This window comes from Diorhabda sublineata, chromosome 8 (genome assembly GCF_026230105.1).
Source record: "Diorhabda sublineata isolate icDioSubl1.1 chromosome 8, icDioSubl1.1, whole genome shotgun sequence".
Lineage (NCBI taxonomy): Eukaryota > Metazoa > Arthropoda > Insecta > Coleoptera > Chrysomelidae > Diorhabda > Diorhabda sublineata.
The window spans coordinates 6,839,357-6,855,829 of NC_079481.1; the positions used below are offsets into that span (position 1 = coordinate 6,839,357).

Below are 16,473 nucleotides of genomic sequence, written 5' to 3' on the forward strand. Positions count from 1 at the left end.
GTTCTAATGGGTTTATAATCATATAAATGGTTAAAATGAAGAAAATTTAAGTCCAATCTTAAATTTTATCGCGCCATAACTCGCATGTCAAAGTCTTCTGTAAGGACATTGAGTAAAAATGTAGCTAAGGACAAGTTTTCAGGTAATAACAAAAAATAAGTCCAGTTTATTCACTTTCTCCGGGAGGAATTTTAAGAGGGTGATATAATGTCTCAATAGGGTGTAGATGATGCTGATTCTTGCACTCCACGGACGGTTTATGTTAAGTAATATTTTGATTAAGATCGCAACAGATCGAAGCGTCAAATTTTTCATGAAAAGTTCATCTTATGAATTGAGATTTTTGTTAATATTTACTGATTGCTAACAATAAAAATTACGCTCTAGCTTCTCGAGCTGATAGGGCAACGACATTTCGACTTTTTATTGCTTTGTAATTTATTATTAATAAAATGATAATAAATATATAAAGAAGTCATTGACATGATCAAAAAAATAGAACTTCAATAACAAACTACAAATTTTTGGAACAGAGTTAAATAAGTTTTATTTGCTACTTCATGCACCCTATTTGCCAGATTTAGTCCCCTCGGATTTTTTTCTGTGCCCAGACTTGAGAAAATGGCTCGGTGGTCTAAGATTTTCCAACAATGAAAAGGTGATTATTATAAAAAGGGTATCAAACTTATTGAATGAAGCTAAAAAATTTTGTTTATAATTTAAACCACTTTAAATTCATAATTTTCTCTTATACATTTCAATGTAACTGAAAACTTATTTAGTATTGTTGAAATTATTCATGTTATTGATTAATATAATTATGAAAATTGTCAATTTCAATTTAGATTTTTAAGAAGGCTGATCGCAATAAATAAAAAATAACAAAACCGTTAAGATTTTATTTGTTTTTAAACGACGTTCAATTTAAAGGATACGTAACATCAAGATTTTATTAACCTTAAGGAAAATCAATGGAAAAGTTATTTAAATAGATTTTCTCAAATCTTTCTAAATGTAATTTTTATTAAAAAGATTGAACTTGAATATTAATAAATATATTTCAGTATTTCAACTAACCTTTACTCCATCTTTTTATATAAAAAAAAAAACGTTATTAAAAACAAAATTCCAACGTCTTTATCAAATATTTTGGTTTCGGTTTGAGTAGTTTCAAAACTTTTCCGGATATATTTCGAGAAAATGCGCGCGGATTTTCGTCGACGTTTGTAGAAGGCGCGAATGCTACTGAAGTTACCAGTTCCAGCTGCAGATTTTGCAGTTCATGCGCCCAATTGAATTATCGTAGGAGATATTTTTTATGAGAAAAAAGTCAGACAGACGGTTGGAATCATAGCATCACATATATGAAGCTTGATTTTCGTTTCAAAAGGTTCAAAAATTAATTAAATATACTTACATCAGACACTTTTTTCATAAGTATGTCGCGTCTCAAGATATTTAGTCTTCATTTAATATCTACAGAGTGAAAGTTGGAGATTACAAATAGTATACAGTAACAGCTCCGTACTTATCATTAATTTTAATTTCCAAATTCCAAATATATATAAAAAAATCGTCTCAAATCAAAATTACTGCCGTACGAAATCAGTGCATGGACGAGGATTGTCCTACATTAGAATGAAGTTATCTCCAATTCTCCCCTAAAATATATTCTATATATCTATTTGCCGTTAATCGTTAATTATTCGATCCACCACCAGTTTCAATTAAAACAACTCGGTTTTGCTTTTGCCTTTTGCAAACCTCCAAGCCATGAACAAATCTTTCTCCAGGTCTTCTGTAGTCTCGTTCCTTTTCTATCGCTACCAGGCAGGCACACCATGCTTTCATCTGAGAAGAAACGAAGCTCCACAATCTTATTAACGTGTTATCTGGTAAACTGGAATAAATTTTGGGCTAGTAGCTGGTGTTTTTGGCTTAAGAAGATCTGCCTTAAGTCTTCTTCTGATTGTATGACTACTCACAGCCACTCATCGCGATTCCTAGAGCTCTTTTTTGACCAATTGCTCAGTGGTGTGCTGACCAAGAATCAGTCATCCCATTTTCAGATGTGCACAAACACATATGGAGTTCCCAGCGCATTCGGAGGACGCAGTATGTGTTATGTCAGGGATGCTGTCCATTGGAGCGTTGGCGGAAGAAAGAAGATCCTTCTATCGGCAGAGAAGATCGACCACACTGAGCTCGAAAGGAAGACGGACTCACCAACTTATCCCGCGGCTAGATATCTGGTTTAACCGGACCCATGGAGAGGTTAATTACTATCTAACCCAAATGATCTTCAGACCTTTACAGGTGGAGATTCCCCGGAGTTTCCAAACTGTGCGGGAGTTGATGAAAGTGCGGGGCACGCTTCGACATGCTTCAAGAAGCTTCCTGTTTCAAGAAGGGTCACGTCTGAAAATATGTTGGAAGCTATGGAACTGAATTGACAGCAACGAGCACGTTCGTAGCTTAAGCGCTGAAAAAATTCAGCGCTGAAGAGAAAAAAAAGAAGTATTAGTGACAATGGAAGGAAGAGCTAGATAGCTAGATACCTCCAGGGGCTGAAGAGGCGCTGACGATACGTAAAAGTATTTTCCTACCTCAGAAAAAAACACACACACATATCTACACACTCACAAGACACGACGGCAGAATCCTTTGTTATTTTTGTTCATTTGACCGTATGTTTTCTATTTTCAAGTATTTATTTATATATTATTCTATATATTAGCTGATGTGGCAAATATATTTAAACAGTTGCAGTATTTTATATTACACAGATTAAGTTGAACATAGTCCAAGCACATCCCACGCGTATCCCACGTGTACCGAAACTTAAATGCCCATAAGTCGATGTTAAAATGTTCAAATTGAAGTAACTAATCAATAAGTGAAACCTGAATGGAACTAATACTTCATTAGCTTTTTAATCAAATTAGACATGCAAAGTAACTATTAGAACTTATATTTTATCGTAGAAATTACCCGAAATGATATTAAAATGTTTTTTTGAACAATTTCCTTTTGGATGATCTAACAAATTCATGATAAATAAGGTTATTCTATTATTCTTTTTCAATTATTGTAAATACTCTTTAAACAGCTTCGAGGTAATGCTTGGGATCGAATGTTTACCAGGTCTGCAGTGACTTTTCCTTCAAAACAGACCCAAAGTATCACCGAATCTCCGCCGTGTTTTACAGTCGAAATTACACTTAGATCTGGCAAAAATACTTTACTCTCAGATCTAAAAAATTTAAATTTTGATTCATCACTCCAAGAAACTTTCATCAACTCTTCATACGTTCAATTTATTACTTCACTGCAACTTCTGTATTCTTTTGAAGTTTTCACTGCCACCCTTACAAAAAGGCCAGGCAGATCCTTGGATCCATTATCTAAGCGTTTATCTTTAGCGGTTACGTTTTTTCGAGGCCGCCCTGAATGTTTTCCATCGTGAAATCTCCTGGCGGATTTATATTTTTCCGCGTTGTAGTCCAAGTTAATTGGATACAGTTCAAAAGATGGAAAGAACGTTGCTTATTACAGTTACTTTTGTCATCATCCTCGTATATAATTGAGAGATGAGTACAAAATCTAGATGATTGAAAAAAGCGGAAAGCAGGTATGAAATTAGTATAAGAAACATTTCAGAAACGGCTATTTTCATTGAATCAATTTCATTTCATTTTTGTTAATAATCTTGAGATTTTCTTCTCCGATTTTTCTAATTATATCTTAGCTTTATCATGTTTTTATGTTTTTTACTCGTTCTACGTGTTAATTTTATCGAGTACTTCATTTTTTGAGGTTAATTCTCCATTTATATATTCTATAAAACCAGAAAATTTTTATAACTTTCAAAATTTTTAAAATAAAAAACTAAAATTTCATTATTTGTTTTATATTACTATTCAAAATTATCTTTTACAATGAAAGAAATCTATTGTTATTCCGTATCAGTATTGGGAGTTGCACCAGTAACTTCATATTCGATTCCACAATGGTTACTTCCTCGTAAAACTCTAATCAATCCTTCATCTCCGAATTTTCTACCCCAGGAGTTGGCTACTAACCAGTAAGGTGTGTCATTTATTTCGCCCCATCCTATAATTTTGACAGCAGCACGTCCCACCAAATCCCAAGAAACATGTTCATATATTCCTAAAATAAACATATCTCCACACATATACAGGGTATTTTAAAATGTATTTGAAAAAATTGGTGATTACAGAAATTTTTGTATACTTTCATTTTTTTTCATATTGTTGATTTGATCCTTGAACAATGATAAATAAAGGATAATAATCCTTATAAAAACATACTAAAATATAATAATTAATGTAATTGTGTTTCATAAGAGCGCAAGATATCAGTGTTCAATAAATTTTCTGTGAGAAATATTTATTGATTTAGAAAATGTACATTTCGGATTTATATATACGGCTTTGTTGACTTTAGATAACCCCACAGCTAGAAGTCTAAAAGCGTTAAATCGCAAGATCTTGGAGGCCAATTCTAATCACCAAATCGAGAAATCAACGACCAGAAACCAACCCGGGCAAGATCGTCGATGTTTGACATATGCTGAAACCACATGTCATCAAGATCAATAGCCTCTAAATGATCTGCAAGAAATTGTGTTATCTTAGCACGACAACGTTCATCATTTATCGTTACTGCATTATATTTTTTGTTTTTGAAGAAAATCTGTCCAATGATTGCTCCAGACCATAATTGTTTTGTTTGCAAAATCACGTTGCTCAAGGATCCAATTGGTGAATTCTCCTCGCTGTTCATGGTCCACAAACTTGTCGATGATACAGTTGAATTTTGTAGGCTGGCTGTAAATCTTTGAGTAGAATTTACTGAAAAGTGTCTGTCGAAATATCCAGTACCAGTACCAATCCAACAAGTACTTTCCAATTTTTTAATTATTGTTTCCACTGTAGATAAATTAGTCATTATTTCCACCATTTTGATAATAATATTTGACAATCAGGACCCAATTGTCAACTTTCAACTTGTCACGTAATAATTATCCGACATTACGACTGTCAAACGTGGCGCGCAATTTAAATCTTGCGCTCTTATTTAATAGAAGTTTATTTGTTAATAGTTGTTTGTATAATTACCTTCCTGGTATATATAAAAATCTTTATATATATCCATTGAAGCAACAACGGGTCCGAAGTTCATTATGTCCATCTGAATCTGTTGTACAGATTGTAGGACTCGGTAAGCGTCAATACCATGTCTTGCGTCCTCTTCCAAAGTTTTGTTGTATCCATTTACACATTTCTTGATGCAAGGTAACTGTTTGTCTATGGTTGAATTGAATGGCTTACATCCCTATAATTTGTTAATACTAAATTTATGAAAATCTGAAAGTGCAATTAAGACTAAAAATCACTTTGATGGATCGTTTTCACCAACACATTCAAGATGTTATCGTTATCTTTAGATAATACACCTTCATCATCAGTTCTACTGATTTTATCTTTTTTATTTGTCTTTGGTTTTGATAACACGGTCAAAAGAGCTAAATAAAGTTAATATAAAGATTATTACCAAGTTACTAGATTGATCACCACCAGATGGTATTCCTATGTCCTTCCAATAATCAAAAGGTGGGAATATGTAACCCCCGTCGCATCCATTACCACAATCTTGACAACATCTAAGTAATTCTTCTGGTGAAAAAGTGAAATCTACTATATTGTTTGAAGCTATACACAATCTATCACTCATCACTGATACTGCTGCGAATGCCTGTAATGAAAATCCTTGTAGTTTCCGTTTCTGAATATTAACAAATCTCGAAATACTGTCTCTAGTACAGCCCCAGTCTAGAAAATCGCTAATAACCAAAAAGAAACCAAGACAAATATATAATGAGACAAAATCAAACAATTTTTTGGTTCTTTAGTTGAAGTAAAAAATATGTTTATGATTATCTGAGACTAATAGACAATCCACACTTTTTTTAATTATACAAATTGTTTGTGTACGTAAATTTTGGTAATTATACACTTTCACGGACACCTGGTTTTTTGGCTCTAGAAAATCGAAAAATGGATGGATTTCAAGGATCTTGGTCTCAAAATGTTCCATTTTACGGCGGATTTATAAAAAAAATTAGTAGAAATAGCTGGAATGAAAATTTCTCATAGTTTTACTGTTTTAAATCGTAAAAACAAACAGTTTTGCAAAATAATCCTTTACAAAAAATTATCTCATTATCAGATAAAGTTCTTATATTTTTTTTGTTTTCTACATAAATTAATAAACAATTTAAAAAAAATCCAAAAAGAAATATTTTTTCAGTTTTTATAGCTTAAAATGAAATCGATGAAAAACAATCAATTTTCGTGAATAGTTTCATACTTTATTCTTCAATGTTAATAGTTTTTGGACCATTAAAAATCGACAAATAGAAAAATTTTATAATTTTGGTTAGGTTAGGTTGTTTTGTATCACTGAATATTGTAAGTGCTTCAAATGTATTCAATTCACAATTGCTGCAACTCATTGTCAATATATTTCAATTTATTATTAACAAAATCCCATAACTCACAATTAATCAAAAAAATTAACTTTTTTGAAATTTTTTTTTCAAAATATTCATTTTTTTATGTAAATTGCGAAAAAAAAATATACGAACTTGATTCCACGACGTCAGAAACAGTTACGGATTTAATGTAGAATGTCATTTTTTTGCATTTAAACTCATGAAACTGTAAAAAATATTTATTTTTTTTTAATTTTCGTATTTTTTTTATAAATCCGCCCTAAAATGGAACATTTTGAGACCAAGATCATTAAAATCCATCCATTTTTCGATTTTCTAGAGCTAAAAAACCAGGTGACCGCGAAAGTGTATAATTACCTAAATTTTAAATGTTTAACAATATTATGAACGTAATATGAACCTTGTCCTCGTCTCGGTTCAACTTAGTTCATATTGACTTTTTATGACCTTCGGGGTTAATAATCACCACAAAATGGAAGCAACAGACACAAATTTAGTTGAGCTGGAAGATTTCTTGTGGATTTATATAGTTTTGATGACGAGCTTGGAGGAATCGTGGCCACTGTTCATTCCAAATAAGCCGACAAAAGACGTAAAAGAGTTAGGAAGACTTTATATACAGTGGTGCAAGGAAGATCAATAAATTTATGAGGTTAACACTTACCCAAGATCCTCCGCATTTTTTTTGATCGCGTATACTACCAATCGAACACAAAGGCCATTTTTTCCTAGCATCGAAACTACTCGGTATCACGACAGTTTTATCTATAAGATATTTTTTGATAATGAAAACATAGTCTTTATCTGAATGATAACCGAGGACATTAGCGAGATTGCGAAGCTCGTTTTCCGTAAAATTATCATAATTTTTCAAGCTCGCTTTCCAAGTTTTCGCTTTCCTATTAATTTCGTCAACGAAATTTTCATCTATCCAATGTCCATAAGCTTGAGCATAAATTATAACAACAACGAACACCACTCGGAATATCATTTTCCCTGGAAATGAAAAAAAAATCATTCGTATCGCATCGAATATTGGATAGGGGATGGGATAAAAAACAATGCTGGAATCGGGATAGACGGTCTGCAAGTAATAGATTTAACAGCGGCATTCGGTGAACCATTTTCCGGTCGGGTAAAGCTGAATGGGGTAAGAATAAATAACAGGTAAATCTGTATTGATATTGGTGTACGAAACATAAAAAAAATACTATCTACTCACGTTTTTTCATATAACAGTTTTACGTAAATTTTTTCACTGTGAAAGCATTGCGGAACATCGTGTTTTTAAACAAATTAAATTATTTCAGGAATTTATTTACAAATCATGAAAAAATCTTGTTGTTTCGATTAAAAAAAAATGTGATATACAGCGTGTTTTCAACGTAACGTAATATTTCGTTTTTTTTTAAAGTCATCTGCATAAATCGAATTAACATCGATTCATAACCTCAACTATCCGTTTACCGTTGACGTTGACGTTTGCTGTTACTAAATTAAAAACATTGATATACATAAAACCATTCATAGTTGCCGTTTGACGCGCCGTTTGTCCTTGGTGACTTTCAACATAAACGAATTTCCCTTTGCAACTATCGTAGCAATAAAAAAGAGCCAATCACATCCGTTAGCGTTTGTCAAGTGATTTTGACATATGACGTTGAAAGCTCTGTTTATTGGTCTCACTTATTTATTCACATTATTACAAACAAAAATACGGAAACAAAAAGCAGTACTGTCAAAAAGTATAACAAAATTTTTAGGTTAATGGCAGGAACGTCAAGTTTTTGATTAGTATGTTGGTTTTTTTAAAAACGTCAAACGTCATCCGCGAACGTCAAGTCAAGTTTATAAATCGGCCTTTAAAGGTGAAGTGCGCGGGTACTTGGAAATAATTTTTATACATTTTGTTTTTCTCTTGGAACATAAAACTACATCATGAATTTCTCCTACTAAAAAACAAATACGTAAATATAAAAGTTTTTTGATGACGTAGCATTAAAAAAAAGGAAACAACTTGATTCCAATCAGCTGATCTTGAATTATCTATTAAGTCAAGATCAACGATTCTCGATGGAACCCATACTACATTTTGATGATTTCCTTGGTGAAATTCCAAGGAATAAGTAGATTGAGGCCAAAAAAATGGTTGATACGTTGCGTGGAGTAGACCGATTGAGACCACGGATTCGAATTACTTCTTAGCAATGAATGAATAGTTTTAATCGTCGAGAATATTGAAAATTCCAAACCGGTTCAACCCGTGGACCCAGTTTTTTATTCCATGCATTCTTGATAATCTTTCTTTCTCTTCTACTGTGGGATCCTCTTGAACCGCCAAAGGCCGTATCTAAAGATGAAAAATTCTTGGACGTTACGCAAAATTTTGTAAAAAAAAGGATCTAAATATAATTTTCTATGTAAGCACGTTTATTGTTAATCTGGGTGAACTGGTGATTATAGAAGGTCTTGTCAACAATTATTGTATTGAAGAACGGCCTTGTAACTCTTTTTTTTGGTATGGAGATGCCTGCGGATAATCTTGAACTTCTGTAGTGACGTGTCTTGGTATTGTATGGTACTGGTACTGTATTGACACGAGCCTCCTCAGGGTATGCTTGGGAACGGAGCTTCAATCGTGCGATTGTTTATAGTGACATTCCTCCAATCGAAAAGAAGATTATGGGATTCTAAACTCTAAGAACTCTATGAACTCTATGAACACACTGTATAACTTTAATCGAGAGGTTAACTATGCGATTATTTATCATTTTGTACAATCAGAAACACCTGCTGTGATTGTTGAATCAATAATTATTATTCAAAAATAAAATACTTTATTAATTAGTATGTATACGTTTATTTGTTTACAAATACTTGAAAATACTCAAGTGGAAATTCTGAAGGAACTACATCAACATTTGGAATTGGTAAATAAACAAAATTTCCTTATTTCATTTTTTTTTGTTTCTCATTTAAATAATCATCGTTGGTCGTGCAAAAATTTTACCCCTGGATAAATTCACGGATAGATATGAATCAGGTGATTTCACCACATCTTGTTATTCCTACAGGTGCTTATAGGGGATTCCCTGAGGTCTTCTTTTGACTTGAAGGGCTTAACTCGTTGGTTATACACCCTTATCGTCATGGTTGTTGGGTCATCGTAAAATCCTTGATGTATAACTTGATACTTCCCTAGGAAAATACTGAGTTATCGTATCGGGGGTGTCCGCGAAACCTAGGATTCTTTGATTTCAAATTTTTCCGTTTTTTCTCTAATTTAACCGATTGATCCAATTGTCTCCTCGGTACTCCGTGCTTCCTATGATCTTCTTTGGTGTAATTCACTTCCTGGAATATAGTTTTAAGCGACAATAGTTTTGAAAAGTAATGAAAGCCTTATTAACTAGTAGAAGGGTTGCTACTGAAGTTTTTACAGATAAAAACAAATATTTATAATTGGATATGGCTTCATTGTTTATCAAAATATATTCTCCATTAAGACCAATACACTTTAGCTCCTCATGCGAAACGTGTTCCGCAAAGTAAACCAGATCTGGCTCCCAGCGACTTTTAACTCGAAATATTAGAATGATTGTGGATCTTCACGGACAATCCTGGTAATTAAATTCAATTGTTTCTAATTAAAGTTGATAAACTATTGCTCACTTCAATTGAAAGTATTTGGCGAACGAATCAATTTAGTCGAAAATCCTTTGAAGATTTAATGAAAATTTCAAATAGTTCAACGTGTGAATAATTTCCGAACAACTGAAATTTCTGATTCCGAAACATCAACAGCCAACTTTATATATTTCAAAATGATCAATTTCGTGAGAAAATTGCGATTCGCCTTATTCATCAAAGGGTCTTATTTTACAAAAATTGAGAGGGTAAGTTTCTAGCACGAGTATTGCAATCAGGATTTTTATGAAAATTTCACTACAATTTCATTATTCAGTATTGGAAACTTGTAATCTCATTTTAACGTTTATTGGTTGAGCAGCGACATCTTCCTAATGTAATGTTAATCACTGAAAGTACGTTTCTTTGTCTTAAGTATAAATTAATGACTTTTAGGTAATTTTACATGTTGTTATCAAATATCAAATGAGTTATAAAGTAAATTTTCTTTAATTATTATACGTACGTTGTTAGAAGAGTAATTTGACTTGAAGCGACATCTTCACGTTGATATTTTAATCACTAAAGTTGCTTAAGTATACTTAAATAAATTCATGTAGTTGTTAATATTTCCGCCAGATATCATACTGACTTTCGAATGAACTTTGAGGTACAAAATATATTTTGAACAAATAAATTTCGTGGTGTATATTTATGTAATAATAATTATAGAATTGGTAGATGTTTTAGGTAAATAAAAGCAAAATATTTGGTACAAAATCATCTTTATTGCCAACATGAGAATAATTAATATACTATATATTTGTTTCGCTAGACTACATGATATATTTTTCATTTAATCAGGTTAAGTTAGGTTAGGTTAACATATCTACATCACACATTAAATATCGATTTTTGAACACGAGAAAATGAGTTTACTAATTGTCTTGAAAACATTTCCAGCAACTACCATAAAAATTCCTCACCATATTCAATGGGTGTGCCCGAACCTTGGCCTTCTTTCTTCGTTTTAAAATGTTTGTCTAACCGCGTTAGGTTAAATGTTTAAATAATTCTTTTGTTTATTAGTTGTTACGAACCAGCGCTGCCATTTTTTATAGTATTTAAGTTTTCTTTAAACAATAAAAATAATTGAGTGTGAGAAAATTAACGAGTTCTCATTTCCTCAAAGAATATTCGTAGTAGAAAGTTTATAGGTTAGTTCGTTTTAAGCACTAAACATTAAAAAACATTGAGAATCGACCTATTCTATCATCAATTTTATCAAAAAGACAAATTTTCAAAAATGCACAAAATTAATATCGTTATTTTCTGTAATTGAAATTTTTTTCTTTGGTGGTATTATCTTGGTCAATCTGTCATTGTATTGGTACCATTTCCTTCATTTCGTTCTCAACCATTTGTAATGTTTTTCCTGAATCATTTGATCAATGATGTTTTCTATTTGCATCACTTCTATTTTCATGCATTTGATGGAAATAAGCCTGATTTGATGCCTGTCTCTTAAAAACTTGTACTACTCTTCAAAAACATTGTATATTTTGAGTTTTTCAAACCGATATCAAGTCATGATTTGCTTATCTTTCCTCAGAGATAATTTTTTGTTTGAATATGTTCATATATTTTATAATTTCTTATGAAATTTTTAGTGATTAGAACTAGTTTTAACAGAATATTTAGTTTATGAAAATACAACTTTGAATTTCTAACTATGAATTTCCAAGTTTGAAGTAGCTGCTACATCTTGAATTGAACTTAAGTTCATTGAAACTATCTAGAATTATAATTACTTGAAATTTGAAACTGCCTTCAGGCCTTGTTAGACTCCTCATATAGAGAAAACTCGCTCCATATACTGGATGTCAAATATAGTGACATTACAAGCCGAAGAAATACATTTTAACCTTTAGTTAGAAGTCTCAATGGACACAAAACCCCAAAACCTCCAAAACACCCCAAAACTACCTCTAAACAGTCCAAGGGTACCATAAGAGGATTGGTTTCTACCAGTTTTTTCTGAAACTTGCACAATGATAGTTTGGACCAAGTCTCAATGGGCACAAAACCTCAAAATCTTGGCAGAATGTAGTATATAGCAAGCTGTTCAAAAGTATCGATGAACTCGAAACCCGCAAACCTCCATAATCCCCAAAAGTACCTCTTAAGAGTCCAAAGGTACCATAAGAAAATGGGTTTCTGCCAGTTTTTTCTGAAACTTGCACAATGATAGTTTGGACCAAGTCTCAATGGGCACAAAACCTCAAAATCTTGGCAGAATGTAGTATATAGCAAGCTGTTCAAAAGTATCGATGAACTCGAAACCCGCAAACCTCCATAATCCCCAAAAGTACCTCTTAACAGTCCAAAGGTACCATAAGAAAATGGGTTTCTGCCAGTTTTTTCTGAAACTTGCACAATGATAGTTTGGACCAAGTCTCAATGGGTACAAAACCTCAAAATCTTGGCAGAATGTAGTATATAGCAAGCTGTTCAAAAGTATCGATGAACTCGAAACCCGCAAACCTCCACAATCCCCAAAAGTACCTCTTAAGAGTCCAAAGGTACCATAAGAAAATGGGTTTCTGCCAGTTTTTTCTGAAACTTGCACAATGATAGTTTGGACCAAGTCTCAATGGGCACAAAACCTCAAAATCTTGGCAGAATGTAGTATATAGCAAGCTGTTCAAAAGTATCGATGAACTCGAAACCCGCAAACCTCCATTACCCCCAAAAGTACCTCTTAACAGTCCAAAGATACCATAAGAAAATTGGTTTCTACCAGTTTTCTCTGAAACTTGACACAATGCTAGTTTGGAGCAAGTCTCAATGGGTACAAAACCTCAAAATCTTAGCAGAATGTAGTATATAGCAAGCTGTTCAAAAGTATCGATGAACTCGAAACCCGCAAACCTCCACAATCCCCAAAAGTACCTCTTAACAGTCCAAAGGTACCATAAGAAAATGGGTTTCTGCCAGTTTTTTCTGAAACTTGCACAATGATAGTTTGGACCAAGTCTCAATGGGCACAAAACCTCAAAATCTTGGCAGAATGTAGTATATAGCAAGCTGTTCAAAAGTATCGATGAACTCGAAACCCGCAAACCTCCATAATCCCCAAAAGTACCTCTTAAGAGTCCAAAGGTACCATAAGAAAATTGGTTTCTACCAGTTTTCTCTGAAACTTGACACAATGGTAGTTTGGAGCAAGTGTCAATGGGCAAAAAACCTCCAAAAACTTAATAGAATGTAGTACAAAGCAAGCTGATCAAAAGTATCGATGGACTCGAAATATGCAAACCTCCATAATCCCCAAAACTACCTCTTAACAGTCCAATGGTACCATAAGAGTAGGGGCTTCTCAATTGGTAGAAATCCTCCAAAAGTTCCCAAAATTACTCCTGAAGAGTCCAAGGGTACCATAAGAGCAGGGGCTTCGACTAGTTTTTCTGAAACTTGACACAATGGTAGTTTGAAGCCACAAAACCTCCCCAGCCCCCTCAAAACTAACTCTAAAGTGTTCGGAGGTATTCTGGGACGAGATGAATTGTTTTTTCGTAAAAATCGTCATTTTTTTACTAATTCATCAAATATTCTAACTGTATCAGTAAAATTAAGTGTGTTAGCTGAATTTATCGTAAGTTATCGTAAATATATGATATTTTTAGATTCATTTTAATTTAGATTTTGGGCCAACTTTATTGAGACAAATTAAACTTACATATTTTTACCTAAAATTTTTTTTTTTTATAAAATGCTTTTACAGGCTAGTCCTCTTGGTAAGTAATTTTGGCAACGTCGCTTATCGATTCTCTTATTAGTTGTAAAGTGGTTGAGAGTCAACTACTTGACTGGCATATTGTGTTACTAGAATTGAATTAGCACCGTTTTATCTTTGATCTCTTACGTGTCGACATTTTAATTTAATTTGTATGCGACTTTCCGAAAATAATGTCATGTATGCTTTATGTTTATATTCCCATTACCTACACTTTCCGATTTAGATATTCTATACCAGTATTCGGCATATATTTTACTAATTCGGCCATTATTTATGTGGAATTGAAATTCGCCAGAAGCGCCGGTTCATTTTTGCATTTTTCGATGTCGATAACACAGTTTGGAAATGAATTAATATGTGTAGAAATAAACAGAGAGCTTCTACAATGGCCTACATAAAAATGATGTCGGTCATTTATGTCAAACGAAGTAATTCAATTCATATTAATTATAGTACAAGGTCGAATCTACATGCTCAATAATTAACAAACCGCAATTTTTACAGGGACAACCTATACAATCTAAAAATATCAAAAATGAATTTTCTAAATGATTTTTTAACAAAAAGGTATTCTTTGTTCAACTCAATCAAATTTATGGTTTAGGATATATGTAGATTTTTAGATCGTTGAAAACCGTTCGTCACAAAGAGACATTCTGAAAAAAATTATCATGAATGGTGATTATTTATTGAAAATATTCACAGGTTGAATTAAAACAAAATCAAACATCTCCAATAGGATAAAAAGAAAAAATTTAAACGTAGAAAAAAACACTGTCTTTTGTCCTAATCGATTTTTCATGGAAGTTTATTCATTGTATAATATTCGCTGCTATCTAATTTTTTTCTAGCTAGAATTTTTCTGTTGTAGTTGGTATTTTTGACACAAGATTAATCATCTAAAGTCTGTTCAGTCTCTCACAACCACTTCGCATTTCTGTGAACTTTTGTTAAGCGGATTTGAACCTTTTTCTTCCGAAGCCTCTTGGTAACGATGGTCAACTCTGGAAAGTGACTCATGCTCACTGCACTGGCCACTTGTGATCTATTGGGATTATTTTGAATAATAGGCTCTTGGAGGTTATTGAATCAGTCTAAAAAAGGTCTTTAGGGAGTTATTTTTACAAATAAATATGAATTAATGTTTTTTTTTTGGATCTTTAATATTGAAGAAAAAGGTAAATACGTGTGTCGATTTACCAAATCATTATAATTTCCTTTAGAAACAACCTTGACTTAATAAAGAGTGATTTCCATAAGTTACTAATCAATTTTAAGCCCCACTTACAAGTTTGAGATGTGCTCAAACCTAACCAATGAATGTACTCCAAAAACTCCAAAAAATCACGTTCATCTACAGGAAATAACAATCAATATGGCGCTCAGCGTTATTTCGAAAAAAAATCTAACATATCAAAATTACGGAGTTTCAATCTCTATTTGTGCGCAAAAAATTTCGAGTTTAAGAGAAAAATTATTGGTACAATTTCCATAGATAATGAATTGCCATATTTCTGAAGATATGGATAAGCTTTTCCTTCTCCCAGATTCCTCACCAACTTAAACTTCTTTACAAATGATTCGATTTTCATTTTCGAGACTATAATTACTTCTACGATGAACCTTTTGCGTTCTAACTTGTAATTTTCGACAATTGCGTTTGATTTCCACTCTCTTAGGTGTAATTTTGCCCAAGAAAATTATTGTCGACGCGAAATAAATTACCTATTCTGGATAATTGATATGCAGATCTGGGTATGGGCATATTTCCTATTTACTATTTATAAAATGTTCTCTACAAACCTAAATTTTCCTACATATTTGTAATTAAACAAATTTTATATAAGCCATGTAAGAACATATTCTGAACAAAGTACATATACGCATTTGAAAGAGTCAGAAATGATACAAGTGTTTTTCGAAATTCTTTGATCTATTTATATGTTTTTTTATCGTTTTATTAGGAAAAAACAAGTGATAATAGACGTTTCGACCTATTTCGATCTTCATCAAGGCAATTTATAACGAAAAATTGAAAACAATTCGTTATTCTAATAATTGTAGTGTTTGTTCCTTGCAGAAATTTCTCTATTTAAATCAGTAATTGTAGAACAAATCACTGATAGTTTCTAATGACCTTAATGCGGAATTTTAGTACTTCACAACAATTGCTTCGGACATAATAAGAATGTTAATAGCTTAATGATTCACTTCTACATAGGCAAAGATAATTTCAAATAACGAAAAGAACACGTACCAGCTGTTCTTAAAAATTTTGTAATTTAATCTTTTTGTTTTTACTCGTCACAAATCTACTGACCTAATGGTGAAGAGATCCTAGTGAATTTAAAGTAAATGTTAAAGTGTTAAAATAAACAGTATGCAAAAAAAATAATTTCTCCAAATTTCAATGTTTCAATTAGTCTTCATGACATGGAAATCATAATTCGAAGACTCAACTTTAAGAATGTTAAATGGTTTTTTGTAGAAAATTGCGTGAAGAAATTTC

The 16,473-nt window shown here is 32.4% G+C and overlaps 3 protein-coding genes across 3 annotated transcripts in view; 1 reads left to right on the plus strand and 2 right to left on the minus strand.

The window, feature by feature from the left end:
• LOC130447783 (adipokinetic hormone/corazonin-related peptide receptor variant I-like) overlaps window positions 1-1,247 on the minus strand; it is a 67,327-nt gene extending 66,080 nt beyond the window's left edge. Inside the window, exon 1 of the mRNA XM_056784797.1 lies at window positions 1,078-1,247. The gene's annotated coding sequence lies outside the window, so the exon portion shown is untranslated. The remainder of the gene's footprint in view (window positions 1-1,077) is intronic.
• Window positions 1,248-3,955: 2,708 nt separating this feature from the next.
• On the minus strand, window positions 3,956-8,066 carry LOC130447864 (cathepsin B-like). The gene is made up of 5 exons (XM_056784902.1): window positions 8,006-8,066; window positions 7,203-7,534; window positions 5,578-5,778; window positions 5,142-5,358; window positions 3,956-4,170 (listed from the first exon to the last, which is right to left on the minus strand). Exons 1-5 carry the CDS (start codon window positions 8,064-8,066, stop codon window positions 3,956-3,958), a joined length of 1,026 nt encoding a protein of 341 aa, XP_056640880.1.
• A 5,871-nt stretch (window positions 8,067-13,937) lies between these two features.
• LOC130447866 (uncharacterized) overlaps window positions 13,938-16,473 on the plus strand; it is a 33,011-nt gene continuing 30,475 nt past the window's right edge. The window contains exon 1 of the mRNA XM_056784903.1: window positions 13,938-13,962. Within this exon, the coding sequence (XP_056640881.1) occupies window positions 13,938-13,962 (25 nt within the window). The remainder of the gene's footprint in view (window positions 13,963-16,473) is intronic.

Excerpts from the sequence above, each read along its gene's own strand:
- LOC130447864 (XM_056784902.1), bottom strand. The coding sequence starts at position 8,066 with ATGAATGGTTTTATGTATATCAATGTTTTTAATTTAGTAACAGCAAAC. Across the intron at positions 5,359-5,577 it reads GTGATCAATCTAGTAACTTG|GGATGTAAGCCATTCAATTC; the intron begins GTAATAATCTTT and ends AACAAATTATAG. Across the intron at positions 4,171-5,141 it reads TTTTTATATATACCAGGAAG|GAATATATGAACATGTTTCT; the intron begins GTAATTATACAA and ends TGTTTATTTTAG.